Source organism: Jaculus jaculus, chromosome X, assembly GCF_020740685.1.
Source record: "Jaculus jaculus isolate mJacJac1 chromosome X, mJacJac1.mat.Y.cur, whole genome shotgun sequence".
NCBI lineage: Eukaryota > Metazoa > Chordata > Mammalia > Rodentia > Dipodidae > Jaculus > Jaculus jaculus.
In genome coordinates this window covers 20,860,128-20,874,945 of record NC_059125.1, presented here as the reverse complement: position 1 = coordinate 20,874,945, position 14,818 = coordinate 20,860,128, and the positions used below count along the sequence as shown (strand labels likewise).

At 43.0% G+C, this 14,818-nt stretch overlaps 1 protein-coding gene across 1 annotated transcript; it reads left to right on the top strand.

Annotated features, from left to right (window-relative positions):
- Positions 1-865: 865 nt before the first annotated feature.
- Positions 866-1,942, top strand: LOC101605115 (melanoma-associated antigen B4-like). The gene has a single exon (XM_004673101.2). The coding sequence runs from the start codon at positions 866-868 to the stop codon at positions 1,940-1,942; it is 1,077 nt and encodes a 358-aa protein (XP_004673158.2).
- The last annotated feature ends 12,876 nt before the right edge of the window (positions 1,943-14,818 follow it).

Sequence of the window (14,818 nt, the reverse complement as noted above, 5' to 3'; positions counted from 1 at the left end):
CCCTAGAAATATAAGAGATGATGACAAAGTAAGATACACTTCTCTCATTTCTCCCAGAGGTGTCAAAGTGGGCAGGCTTGGTGTAGTAGAATTAGCACATGTAGACCTAGCTAGTTGATACATAACCACAGAGCAGTATTTGGAACTGGGTAATAATAACAAGGGGACTAAGTAAAAAAGAAAGAAAGAAAGAAAGAAAGAAAGAAAGAAAGAAAGAAAGAAAGAAAGAAAGAAAGAAAGAAAGAAAAAGGGAAAAAAGGAAGCAATGTAAAGCCCTTGTCTAGTTGGAGAAACCTGGACAGCTTGGCAGGATTAGCCACAGTCCCTTCCCAGCGCACTTTCAGACTCAGAAAGCAAAGGGAAAATCCATTTCCTTCAACATGCCGGTAATTTCTTATTTCAATCCAGAAGGAGATGTCCTTAGTCTGTTGTGTACAGTATGCAGAAAGGGATGTTGTCAAACTACACATGAAACCAAGGCAAGGGTGATGAGGACTGCAAAGACCCGTAGACTGGAAGCGATTCACACAGTTGCGGTCTACGGACCCTGTTAAGGCGGTACACTGAAGCTACTTGAAGCTGAGAAGCTCTGATATGTCAGTATATCGCAGTGCTACTTGTGAGGGAAACTGGCGGGGCTCATCACTAGAAGACAGGGAGCCTCAAGTGGACATACATGCTGATCAGAAGACGGGTGTGGATTTTCAGAGCTTTGCTCTCAGGGAAGTCAGTGAAGTAGAGGGGAGTACTGGTAAAAGCCAAGTTGCTCCTAAGCTGTTGGCAAGTTCAAGGTCTCTCATTTTCCCCTTCTAGGTGACGCCACCACCTGCTCTGCTACCTAAGTTCGTGCCTGCGGTGCCAGATCATGCCTAGAGGGAAGAAGAGTAAGGCACGTGCTCGTGACAAAAGACACCAAGACAGAGATCAGCTCCAGCAGCTCAAAGATGCTCAGGGCAGTGGAGCACAGGAAACAGAGTCATCCTCACCATGTGCTCAAGTTTCGGCAGCTACTGATTCCAGCACATCTACTGCTGGCCCCACCCAGAAGCCTCAGGAAGCTGTGCCCACCATCACTGCTGGTGCAGGTGTGGCCGGCCAAGGGCCTGCTAAAGGGGCTAAGGGCCTAGGGGAGGGAATGCCCAGTTCCTCCAGGGCTCCCTTCTCCAATTTGATCCCCAAGAATGATCTCATAACACAGAAGTCAGAAGCGCTGATCAATTACATCCTCTGCAAGTACAAAATGGAGCAGCCACTGCTGAGGGCAGAAATGGTGAGAGTTATCAACAAAAGGCTCAGGGAGAAATTTCCTGAGATTCTCAAAAAAGCCTCTGATCACTTGGAGGTGGTTTTTGGCCTTGAGTTGAAAGAAGCCGAGCCCAGTGGTAAATCCTTCATCCTTGTCAGCAAGCTAGATTTCAAGGATGATGGAAGAAAGAGAAGCGAGCTGGGCCTCCCCACCATGGGCATTCTGGTCCCTGTCCTGAGTATCATCTACATAAATGGCAGCAGTGCACCCGAGGAAAAGATCTGGAAATTCTTCAATAACATCGGGATCTATGACGGAGGCTCTCACATCATCTTTGGGAATGTCAGGAAGCTCATCACCCACGACCTTGTGCAAGAAGAGTACCTGGAGTACCGGCAGGTTCCTGGCAGCGATCCTCCCAGCTACGAGTTCCTGTGGGGCCCCCGTGCCCATTCTGAAACCAGCAAGAAGAAAGTCCTGAACTTTTTGGACAAGGTCAAGGAGTTTTTTCCCGAATTCAACCCACTGCCACCCCCGGGTGATGAGGTTTGTTGGGAAGAGGAAGAGGAAGAGAAAGGCCAAGCTAAAGCTAAAGCCAAGGGTGGTGGTAAGGGCAAGGCCAAGGCCAAGGCCAAGGCCCAGGCCAAGGCACGTTCTAAGGCAAGGAGTGCCGTCCTATCCAGGAGTGAGATGTAAGTTAAAGTCTCGCTTTGGTGATCGAGGAGGCCTTTCCTCTCTCTTCTTGTTTTACTCAAATAGGTTGTTGATAAATGTTCTGATGTGTGCTAACAAACCCAGTGTTTATTAGAGTTCAGAGTAGAAAGTGATAAATGTCATCATATGCTGTAGGTTTATTGTTGCTTTCCGTTGTGAGTGATCCAGATATTTCTCCTTGTGAAATTCTGATTTAAATCTTGTATTTACCAACTAGTCTGGAGATAAATAACCCGTCGTTTGATTAGGAAAACGCTGACATGTATGGCTGTGAGTAAAATTTTTGAGTAGGTTTTATGGGGTGAAAAGTGATTTAACTTTTGTTTATGTTACCCATGTATTCTTTCTTACTTAACACATAAGAGACTTGTTTATATTTGCTTGTCTTATTAAAGCATGAATGAAAAATTTAGTCATCATGAATCTGATCTCTTGCTGAAGGGTGGTACTTTATCCAAACATTAATTGAACATCTGGTTTTGGGCAAACTTTGTGTTTGTGGTTGTGTTTTGGGTGCTTCGTTAAAGGGACCCAGCTGTTCCCTGTGCTAACAAAAACACTAGAAGGTGCTTTCATCACACGAAAAGGTAAAACATTGGATACATCACAATGAAGTAGCAGCCATATACTGTGAGTGTAGATGGGAAACCCTCTTCAGTGTTCATTTCTCATTTTTGACAGAATAGTCTGTGTTCTTAAATGGTCATCTAGATTTTGCACATCCTCTGGTATTTTGTAGATGACCTAGTATGAACCAACGTATAAGATGGATAGATGTTAATGTTCAGGTCAAAATCTTCACAGTCATGAGCTCCTCTTCGTGGTATGCTTTTGTTAGTCATGTGTAGCCAGAAAGGCTGGCAATCAGTACACCTTTTCTGTTAGACGAGAAGTGTCCCAACTCCCTTTTCAGTGGAGAGTGTAAGGATTGCAGAGTTTTCTCATGTGCACAACTTCACATGAATTGATATCATTCTATGAATGATTGAGTTCAGACTAGACCCTTTGTGTAGAGCCCACAGTCTTCCACTCCACTTAAATTGGGACACATGCGTGGGGGGGGGGGGGGGGGGGAGATTCTTAACTCCGTTATCTTCAGTGTCCTCACAAAGCTGTATTTTAATTTTTATAAAGACCATGTGACCAGAGTACTAGATCAATATGCATAGCTCTATCAAGGGGAGTGTCAAATGTATAAATAATGAACAGAAAGGTAAATTACTCAGTGATACTGAGATTACTTGCACGTGCAATGTTATATAGCCTCTAGTGATAAGGCACTCCTCAAATCCCTTACCAGTCAACTGAGGCAGCTTTATCACAGAGCAATTGCCTACCTACCTTGCAAGTGGTCCTGTCGCATTCAACAATAGTGGACAAAGACACCATGTGGATATCTCCTCCATAGAATGTAAGTTCTCCTCTGAGACATTACATGAGGCAAGCCATTCTCATTCTAGGTAATAAGTATAAGGATTGCTTAAGCTTCATTTTTACAAAAAAAAAAAAAAGATTTATTATATGGAGGCAGAGAGATAAGATAGACAGGGAGAGGGAGGATGATAATAGGCGTGTCGGTACATCTAGCCATTGCAAATAAACTCCAGATGCATACGCCACTATATGCATGTGCCTTTTAGTGGGTACTGGGAAGTAAAATTGGGATGGTTAGGCTTTCTAGGCGAATGCCTTAACTGTTAACCCATATCTCCACTCACCCAAGATTCTTTTTCCGTTTGCATTGACTTTTTTCCCCTATATCTTCTAAGTGAGCTGTTAATAAGGAAGCAGATGGGCAGGTATGCCACGTTGAATTTACTCCTGCTCTCCAGAGTGAGAGCTAACATAAACAGCAAGTCCTTGAACTAACGGGGTAACATTCATTCACTAGAAGCAGGAGACTAACTCCCTTACAGGCATCAATTCCTGACGATATAAGGTGTAATGAGTAGAGCACCCTGGAAGAATGGATTCATAAAGAACTCAGGTTTTTATTTTTTTATTTTTGTTCTACCTGAGAGCACTATAAGGTTAGTGATATCATGAGTCTGCTTCACTTTCTTCCAGATCAGAGCATCACAAAGAGGTGAGGATCTTACTTAGGCAGTTTGCAAAGATCCATTAGCAACCTGGGATCAATCCCTCCTAGATGGAGCTATTTACATGGTCTTCCTGACCAAAATGTATCCAACTTCTCCTTAAGAAAGCACAGAGGGGTAACCCATGTCAGACATAGGTAAGGCCCTGGGTTAAAGCAAACCTAAGCTGTCTGACACAAAGGCCCCAGGCCATGGAGAGGTCCCAGCACCCTGAACTTCAGATCGTATCTCGGGGGCTAGAGCAGCAGGTGGGGCTCCTCACCGCATTCGTGGGGGTTACAGTGAGCTAGGATCTGCCCGCATTCCTGGGGCGGCAGTGAGCTTGGATCCCCAGAGAAAATCTGGGACTGAGATTGGCCTGAAATAAGGCCACTCCCTTCCCAAGATCGCGATCCCAGCATATTCAGATAAGACTTACGCTTTGGCCATAACCCTGTGGCCTTTGGTCAGTTTGCTGAGAAACTCCTTATTTGGAATGAGGCAGCACCTTTTCACCGCCCAACCCCCTGCCATTGCCTAACTGCTGGAATGCATTCCCCCTTAAGCTAATTAGACATCAGCAAGCAACCTTGTACATCCCGTCCCCTTAGGACCCTCTTCCCACCCTCAGCTGCTTACCAACCCATTTCCATGAAATAAACCAAGAGCTGTTCACAGAAACTCTCCTGAGAGTGATTATCACACACTCACCACCACCACGGTTGCCTGGGTTGCCCTCGGGGGAACTGTGGCAGGTCGCGGAGGACCCAGGGACTCACAAACCCATATATCTTTAGCCATCTTTCTTGATACCATTGTTCCCATGCAGTGTATCTACCCTGTACCTTCACTTTTAAATAAATTCCTTGCTCAGTTGCTATTTTTCTTTCTTGCATTATTGTTTTGATTTGGGGTGTTTCCAGGTAGGGTCTCACTCTAGCTCAGGCTGCCCTGGACTTCACTATGTAGTCTCAAGGCGCCCTTGAACTCACGGAGATCCTCCTACCTCTGCCCTCCCAAGTGCTGGGACTAGAGGCATGTACCACAATGCCCGGCTCACTTGCTATTTTTCTGTATTTGTTAAATTTGTTGAACCAGATTCCAAAAACAGGTTTGGCAAACAACTGGTCCAGCCAAAAGCACGTGTAATGACCTTGGCAATCTGAGCTCCCTCAGGTCAGCAGAGGCAGGGCTTCCATGCTATACCACGAAACCGATAGCATTCACCTCACACCCTGGGCCAGACTCAGATTCCTTCCACTATCATCCATCAAATAGTCACCTGGTGAAGTTACACACACTAAGGTGAATTTCCTTTCTTCCGAGGTATAATCAGAAATTGGAGACTCTAAAAATGAAAATATAATTAGGTCTGAAGTCAGGAAGGATTTCCAGGTAGCTCCAGGAAACCTGTGGAGAACATGGAAATATATGGAGCATAAGGCCACACAGAATCCTCTGTACTGCTTCCCAACAGGGACTTGAGTGAGAAATAACTTGCAGAAACGACTGTCAGTTTCCTGCGACGATAATATGGAAAGTGAAAGGCTTGATTTTAGACTTGCCTGCACAGCAACACATGGGAATTTTAGGACTGCCTGTGCTTTGGGTTGTGGACACTCGTGTTCTGATCAGTCTCTATTTCCTGCTAATGTGCAGCAAGGCTCTCTGTCTTCTGAAGCTTGATCCCTGTCACTTTCATTCAGATGTACCACTTGATACATATCAATGGAGGAGAGCGTTGCATAGCTTCCATCCACTGCTCTACCGTGGGACAAAGGGTGCTTAGAATTTACTAAGGTCTTTTCAGCTTTGGAGTCTCTGGAGTCCCCATCGTTCATTCACATAGCTTACTTTGGATCTATGTAAACCCAGGCACCACCAACGTTCTGCACACTGGTGGTACCATTAAGACTAAGGATATGTCCCTCAGAGCTGAAATAAAGAAGTGACGAGGTGGGCTGGGGAGACAGTTTGGAGTGCTTGTTGCACAATCATAACATCCTGCCTTTAATCCTCTGCATCCGCATGAAAAGCTGGTCATAGCTACTGATGCATGTAACCCACCGAGATTTAAAATGTGTAGAGACAGTAGGATCACTGGATCTTTCTGCTGGGCAAATCATACAAACAAACAAACAAACAACAACAGCAATGACAACAACATAAAGAGTTCCAGGTTCACTGACAGTCTAAGACTCAGGGACCTAAGGTATAAGACCAATAGCTCACACCCTGTATCCTCTTTTGGCCTCTATACATGTACACAAGGAGTGTGCGTGCATATATATATACATGTGAAAACACCACATAAACCCACCACACATCTCTCTCTCTCTCTCTCTCTCACACACACACACACACACACACACACACACACACACGCACACATGCACAGGAGTGGTGAAAGTTAAGGCCCTTCCATTTGATTTCTGGCCCTAACAGGATACTGGGAAGAATGACTATGGCTAAACCCTCTGACATGTTCAGGTCTGGTAGTAGCCAGGGTTTTAAGTGGCCTGTTTCTTTCTAGAAGCAATACCCTGTTCATCCCTCATTGTCACACAATTCACTGTGGGTTGGTATCATGCACCTAGGCTTAAGTGGTCCTATTCTACTATGCCCCATCATTCACTTATTTTAAAGCATCTCCAGAAGGTATCTGAGGGCATCTCAGTTTTCTAGTGCTTCCTGGAGTCTTTGTAAAATTCCCAGGCTAGCCATAAGATTTGAATTCCCATTCCTCTCTATAATATTACAGCCCTAATCAAGCATTTTAAAATGACAATTTGTTTTTATATTTCACTTGTGAATATAATAAATTGGGGTATCATGGTGAAGTTTTATACATTCATAAACATTTACATTCTAGTTAGTTTTTTACATTTTAATTTTATTCCCCCAATTATCCTCTCTTATCCCTTCCATCTCCACTAATACCCCTTTTATGCCTACTAACCCACATCTTACTTTTAGCATTCTTCCTTTTTACTCATGGAGTTAAATAGGGTTGCATGTGTGGATGGTTATTTACTGTGGAATGGGAAACTTTCCATTGGCCCCACCACTGATGAACCTGAATCTGTCCCGGTAACCATTAGCTGCCATTAGCTACTCTGGGAGAATGTGGTCTCATGTATCCTTCCCCCATCAATGGGGATGTATTGACAAGCTCAATTTTGTGCAGGAAACTACAGCTACTGTAATTTTTTTGTGTGTGATGGCCATTGTTACAGTCAGCTTTTTCTACACTGTGATGACCCTCCAAAGGAAACACAGTTTATGGGAGGAACAGGATTTATTGAAGCTTCCAGATCCATGGAAAGTTCCATAATGGCAGAAGAGATTTGATCCCTTTCACGAAACCATGCTGAGAGAAATATCACCGCCAGCACCACACGCAAGCATACTCTGGGAATCCTGGGCAATGCTCAAGCACTCTGCTAGAAGCACTCTTAGGCTGGAATTCATATGTTCCCCTAGTAACATCTTAATGCTGGGCCCCCAGTATCGCCCCCACCTTGACATGTTCTCCAGCCAGGAGACCCAACTAATTACAAGCTTTTTTAAAGTCCTGAAAGGGCTGGGGGTCATCCATTCAAAGAACCACAGCCATGTGTCCAGAAGACAGCATCTCATAGTCCTCCTCCTCATCCTACTGCTCTTCCATTCTTTCTTCCCCACTTTTGCCAAGTTTCAAGAGTACAGGAAGGGTAGTTTAGATGACCGGGTTGAGATTGAGAGAACAGTTGTCACTTTTTCTTGACTCTTTCTAAGCTAAGAATCTCTTCCTGTACCACTGCTCATTGTAGTATGAGTTTTACATTGTTTTTTTTTTTTCTTTTTTTTTCCAGACAGACAGACAGAGGGAGACAGAGAGAGAGAGAGAGAAAATTGGCACAGCAGGACTTCAGCCACTGAAATTTAACTCTAGACACTGTTCCACCTAGAAGGCATGTGCCACCTTGCACTTGCCTCACCTTTGCACATCTGCCCTGGATGGGATCTGGAGAGTCGAACATGGGTCTTTAGGCTTCACAGGCAAGCACCTTAACTGCTAAACTATCTCTGCAGCCTGTAAGAAACTTTGAGATCAAGGCTTCAAGCCATATTAACCTGTGGGAATAAATATAGAAATTTGGAAGGCAGTTTGCCCTGCTGTTCTTTTAGTATAACCACAGTAACAGTGAGTCTCCTAGGGCCAATGCCCTTAGCCGAAGGCTTTTGGCCAGGTTTAAATTAATTCCCTCTGGAGGTGTGTACCTCAATTGGAATCAGGAGGTGGTTGATTACTGCCATAATAGTCATGCCATCAGTGGGTCAGTGGGCACATCTTGCCTGATAGGTCAATTGTGGAGTACGTAGTGTCAACAGCTGATTAGGGTTATTGATGTCTTTTGTCCCCAAGCAGGTTCCATATCATCTCCTGCATAAAATGAAGTAAGATAGCCCTCAGGGGGGAAAGTTTTCAGCTCAGTCGCAGCTTAGTTTCCCTATATTCTGCAATTGAAAATCGTTGTGTCTTTAACAATAGGGACTTGCTATCTAGGTTTGGAAGGAGACTGAGAGTAATCACAGTCACGTAAATTGATGTAGGGGTCTATGTAACCTCCTTGACCAACAACATATTAGGATGTATCTCATTCCTGTGTCTGGAATTGACAATTAATAACCTATATATTCTGGGAGTAGAATTATACATCTATGTAGGGGACCTTCATTCAAAGACTTTGTCTTTTAATTTATATTTTAAATTAGCTTCCAAAGATGTATGTTTCCAAATGGCTTATTAATAAGTCCTTAGTTTTGTTTCACCATACCACCATCCACTACTCACCCTTATCCTCCAGCCCTAACCACTTTTAACTCTTTCATTCTCACTATTATCCCCCTCCACTTTTGTTTCCCATGTGTTCTACTATCCCCCTACAAGTCATCTCCCTGTCTTCTTTGTACCTTTATTGTTCTACCAACACTCACTTCCCGTTATTGATAGTAATGCAGAAATTTTAAGAGAAGCACTACATAGGTGAGAGAACATGAGCTGTTTGTGTTTCTGAACCTGTGTTACCTTAGTATGATCTCTTCTACTTTCAGCCATTTCTTTTAAATTTCCTAATTTTGTTTGCCTTTGTACATGAATAAAACCTCATTGTGTATATGCATGTCACATTCATAATCCAGTTCTTCAGTTTATGGTCATCTGGGCTGATTACCTTTCCTACCTATTCTGAGTTGAGCAGAAGTAAACATTTATCCCTGAAGTAGAGTGTAGAGTCCTTAGGGTGTGTGCCCAAGAGTGGTATAGCTAGGTACTTTGAGAAATGTCTATATATTCGTTCACTGTGACTATCGCTTTTCCTCCCCAGAAACAGTGAATAAGGGTTCATCGTTCTTCACATCCTCACCAGCATTTGTTGTCACTTTTCTTTATTCTAGAGATTATGACTGGAGTGCAATGGAATCTCAGGGTGGCTTAATAGCTGTAGATGATAATCACTTTTAAAAAAATTCTTTTGATTTTTTTTTTATTTTATTTGAGAGCGATAGACAGAGAGGAAGATGCAGATAGAGAGAGAGAGAGAGAGAGAGAGAGAGAGACAGAATGGGCATGCCAGGGCCTCCAGCAACTGCAAACAAACTCCAGATGCGTGCGCCCCCTTGTGCATCTGGCCAATGTGGGCCCTGGGGAATCGAGCCTCATACCATGGTCCTTAGGCTTCACAGGCAAGCGCTTAACCACTAAGCCATCTCTCCAGCCCGACAATCAAATTTTAAAGATATTTCTTAATCATTTGTATTTCCTCTGGTCAGAGGAAGATTCTGAAGATTTACAGCAACAGAGAGTTGATAAGGAGCTCCAAATTTCAGGGGTCAGTATAGGTGAGAGCCTGAGCTTCCTCAGTGTACTCACTGAAGAGGCCTAGCCTCAGTCAACACCTGCACATAGATTGATCCACTGAATAAAAACCTGCATGTCTTGATAGCTCATGAGTAACAGTAGATCATGCCCCTTCATGACCTCTTTTCTCTCTTTACATTGCCCTTTTCCTCTTATGTCAATGGCACATAAAATTCCTTGCATTAATTTTTCTTGATTGACCTTAGTTTCTGCTCTGTGATTGCTTATCATTTGAAGTTTGTTGGGGCTTGAATGTAAGTGGCTCCATAGTCTCAGGTTTTTCCAGCCAGGTGACTACAGATGCAAACTACACACAAAAACTGAATATACTGGGGGCCATCTATTCAAACCACCACATTTCACCCCTGGCCCACCAATGGATTTATAACCATCACACATTGTAAATTGTACTCAGTTCACTTTCAAAGGTCTGCACTGTCTTGAACAATCAAAGATATTAAGACCTGTAAAAATCAAACAAGTTGAACATTTTTCTAGCATATAAAGGCACAGATTAAACATTTTCAACTGGTATAAGCCATAGCGAGGAGGGACTAAAACAATGCAAACTCAACCACCATCAAACAAACATCAATCTTCTGCAGTTCAAGTCTAATACAACCAAAGACTGACAGTCTCCAGATTTTCCAATTCTGCCCGTCCAGCTGGACACAATAGCCAGGGAACACTTCCATCTCAGCTCAAGAGTGCGCACTATGGTAGCACTTGCATAGTCCTGGTATATCCAAAATATCTTGAGGTCTCCATGCAAACCACAGTCCATCTACCAAAGGCTCTTTCAGCCTATCAGGGCATCATGCCCTGCCTCATGCCGCATCTCAGAAGCAGCTTCTGGAACTGTGTGCAATTCATGACCACTCCTCACATCTTCCATGCTTCTGAATCCAATACCAGGTGTGAAGGACACATCCATATTGTTAATTCGGGGACAAAAATAAACCCTGACCTTGAAAAGCAGGTTCCTTCTCCAGTCATCTCTTTCCAAAATAGTTTGCATTTCTTGGAGAGTCTTTCCTCGGGCATAGTTTTCATTGTTTTAATGTAAATCAATTGGACCATCTTCCTTAAGATTGCTAATATGTTGACAATAGCAGCTTTAGTAACATAAAACCAGTCTCTGTGCCAGCAAATTGAACTTGCTTAATGTTTTCCAGCTTAAAAATCTTAAATCTCTCAGTCCGATATCTCTAGCCAAGCACATCAGTTCATAACAAATGTAACCTTGATCAAACTCTCTGGGCCTCAGCAGCAGGATGCAGCCAGCCCTTATGCCAGTAGCCCAGTTCCAACAAAGTCCTCTGCAGTCTTTACTTCCCCTTAGAAAGCTCATAAGCCAGTCCTCGAAGTTCAACAATATCTGCACTTAACATTCTCATACTCTCATCAGAATAGTGCATAAAACTTGGCTTACCACTCCAGGAGGCATCTTCAGTTGCAATCACCAAGTCCATGCCTATTCCTCCAAAACAAAGGTTCCAAAAGATCAACATCCACATGGTCAGGTTCATCTCAGTCCACTCCTCGCTAACAAGTTCTGTAGCAGACAGTTTCAGATTCATTGAGATGAACTTGGAGACCAGGCAGAGGGATGGAGGAAGGTATATTAATTGACACTTACGGATCCAGGGGAAGTTTCACAAGTGGCAGAAGAAGCTGGCCTGCCTTCACAGGACAAAGCAGAGAGAGAGACAAGTACAAGCCTAAAGGTTGAAAGCCACAGCACACTTCAGGTACTCCGGCTAGGCACACTTTGCCTATGTTAGATTGAAATCTGAAACCCACCACCACACCTTAAGATGCACCCAGTGACATTGCCTCCATCCAGGTGGCTGCAGAAGCAAACTACAAACCAAAAACTGGATGTATTCGGGGCCATCTATTCAAATCACCACAGAGACTATCACTTTACATCCCCAGAAACAGTGAATAAGGGTTCATCTTTCTTCACCTCCTTACCAGGATTTGCTGTCTTTTTGTTTTTGTTGTTGTTGTTCGAGAGATTATGACTGGAGTGCAATGGAATCTCAGGGCAGCTTGAGAGCTGTAGATGATAATCACTTTTTAAAGATATTTCTTAGCCATTTGTGTTTCTTCTGGTCAGGGAAAAACTCTGAAGATTGACAGCAAGAGAAAGTTGATAAGGAGCTCCACTGTTCAGGGGTCAGTATGGGTGAGAGCCTGAGCTTCCTCAGTGTACTCACTGAAGAGGCCTAGCCTCAGTCAACACCTGCACATAGTTTGGTCCACTGAACATAAACCTTCCTGCCTTGATATCTCATGGGTAACATTAGATCATGCCCCCTTTTCTCTCTTTACATTGTCCTTTTCCTCATATGTCAATGACACATAAAACTCTTTGCATTAAGTTTTCTTGATTGACTTTAGTCTGTGCTCTGTCATGGCTTATACTTTGAAGTTTGTTGGGGTTTGAATGAATGTTGTCCCATAGTCTCAGGTTTTTCAATTAAGTTTCCTACTTATGGCTCCAGCAGGCAGAGTCCTAGAGGAGAAATGAAGAGGGTGTGTCACTTGCGGAAATCTTGAGTCCAGCCCTAAGGCTTCAGAGTCAGCTCATGCTTGCTGTTTATGGCTGTTGTCTGTCTGCTGTGGATGCAGTGAGACAGCATCTTCTGCCATTATAAAACTTCTCATGGGATCTCTAAGCCTGAAATACAAACTTTCTTCCCATAACCTTCTTTGGGTCAGGGGTTGCCTTGCAACAAGAACAGAACTGCAACAAAGTTACACAGCTTGTAAATTATCACACATACATAGTATCCCAAAAGGTCAGTATTTACACATTTAATATATTTTGCTATATGTCTTGCTCCCGCCATGTAGTCCAACCCACTGCCTGAGGACATTGTCATTCTTTGCATCAATTAAGATACAATTAGGAGTATTTAAAAGATAATAGAGATGGAATAGAGAGATGGCCCAGGTGTTAAGCTACTTGCTTGCAAAGCCTAATAACCAGAGTTAAATTCAGAAGTATTCACGTAAAGTCAGATGCACATCTGTCTGGATTTTGATTGAAGAGGCTAGTGGCCCAGGAGCCATGACATGCCCATTCTGACTCTCTCCATCTCTCTCTTTCTGTCTCTCTCCCTCTCACCTGTTGTTACACACCTTTAATTCCAGCATTCAGGAGCTGGAGGTAGGAGGATCACTGTGAATTCAAGACTAGCCTGTGACTACATAGTGAACATCAGGTCAGCATAGAGTACAGACTGATACCCTACGTCAAAATAATAATAATAATAATAATAATAATTGTAAGAGGGGAGAAAGGAAGAGAACAGAGGTAAGAGCTCCAGCATGTGCTTCATGTTATGAGGAACAGAACAGTGTGAGGTTGACTCAACCACCACTCATTAGCCCTGTGATATTGGGCACATGAAAAAAGACCCTATAAATCTTTAATTTTTTTCTTTTATTTTAGAGAAATAGAGGAAAAGAATAGGTGTACTAGGGCCTCAGGCACTGCAATTGAACCCCAGATGCTTGTGCCATCTAGTGGGCATGTGTGACCTTGCGTTTGCCTCCCATTTTCTAGCTCACATGGGATCTGGAGAGTCAAACATGGATCCTTAGGCTAATGCTCTACATGGAGAAGTGAAGGATTCTTTGTGTAAGATATGGAAGCTATGTGTTGAGTTCACTGTCTTTGTGGCTCTACCTTACTTTTATGGGTTTGTTAGCCCTGAGGTACCTACACATGTGAATATTTTGACCTGATCCCTTACTACCCATTCATCTGGGAATTTTTTTCCTTACAATTTTACCTAGGAGATGCCACAGAACGCACAGCCTTATTGAACACAAATAAAACTAGAAGAACTTTTGCTTAGATGGACTGAGGTCTGAATTACCACTGGGTGAAAGCCAATGACCCCACTGAGGTGAACCCTCAGGGAAAGCAGCCTTAGGGTATAGAAGACTAGAATATTTGTGTAATATATTCTAGTGATAGTAGTAACAATATTGATAATAATAATAAAAAGAACAACTTCTGATTTAAACAGCATGACAATGAAAATGGAAATGAAATAACATTAGAATCCTGATCAAACATTTTAAATACATTTTTCCTTCTTTTCAATGAATATATTAAAATAAATTATATGTATCAATGAGAAATTTTATACATGGGTGTCTTGTACCTTGAATATAACCAGCATCTGTTGCCCTGTCTTCTCCCCCACTTTCTACCTCAGGCTCAGCTGAATCAGTGCTCTAGGAGACATTATAGTTCTTTCCCAATTAGTTGATATTATGGGGCCTCTTTGCTTATCTAAGAAACTTAGGCATTCATCTCTGCCAAACTGAGTTACTCCCTTAGGCCAATGTCCTCTCTCAGTACAAGGAAGAATGCAGAGCATGACTGCCCTGCCTAGGGCATTCTGTTTCTGACAACAGTTCTGGGGAGATCTCCCCATGGCTCATTATTTTGAGCATGAGTTTGTGTATTATCAAAATTCATTCACGGTTTTCCTTTTCCTCCCGTTTCTTAAAGCCTTCGTGGAAAATGTACCTCCCTTATAATATTCTCCTACAACATACTTACAGGTCCGTATTCAGGGAATGACATATGATAAGGATATTTCTGTGCAAGGCAGGAAGCCCAACAAGATAGGACAGGGATGACAATACAGTGATGCATCCTCCTTTCCAACTACCACTGTGTTTTCCAATGAACTACTGAATTTATTCAAGAAGAGATGATAAATCAGGAGATTGACTTAGGGGATCGAGGATCCATGGAGGAAACTAGCTGAAGGAGTCGAGCTAGACGAGGATGATCCTCATTCAGTTGGAATGAATGAGGAAAGATAGAGAGACACCCACACATGGAAG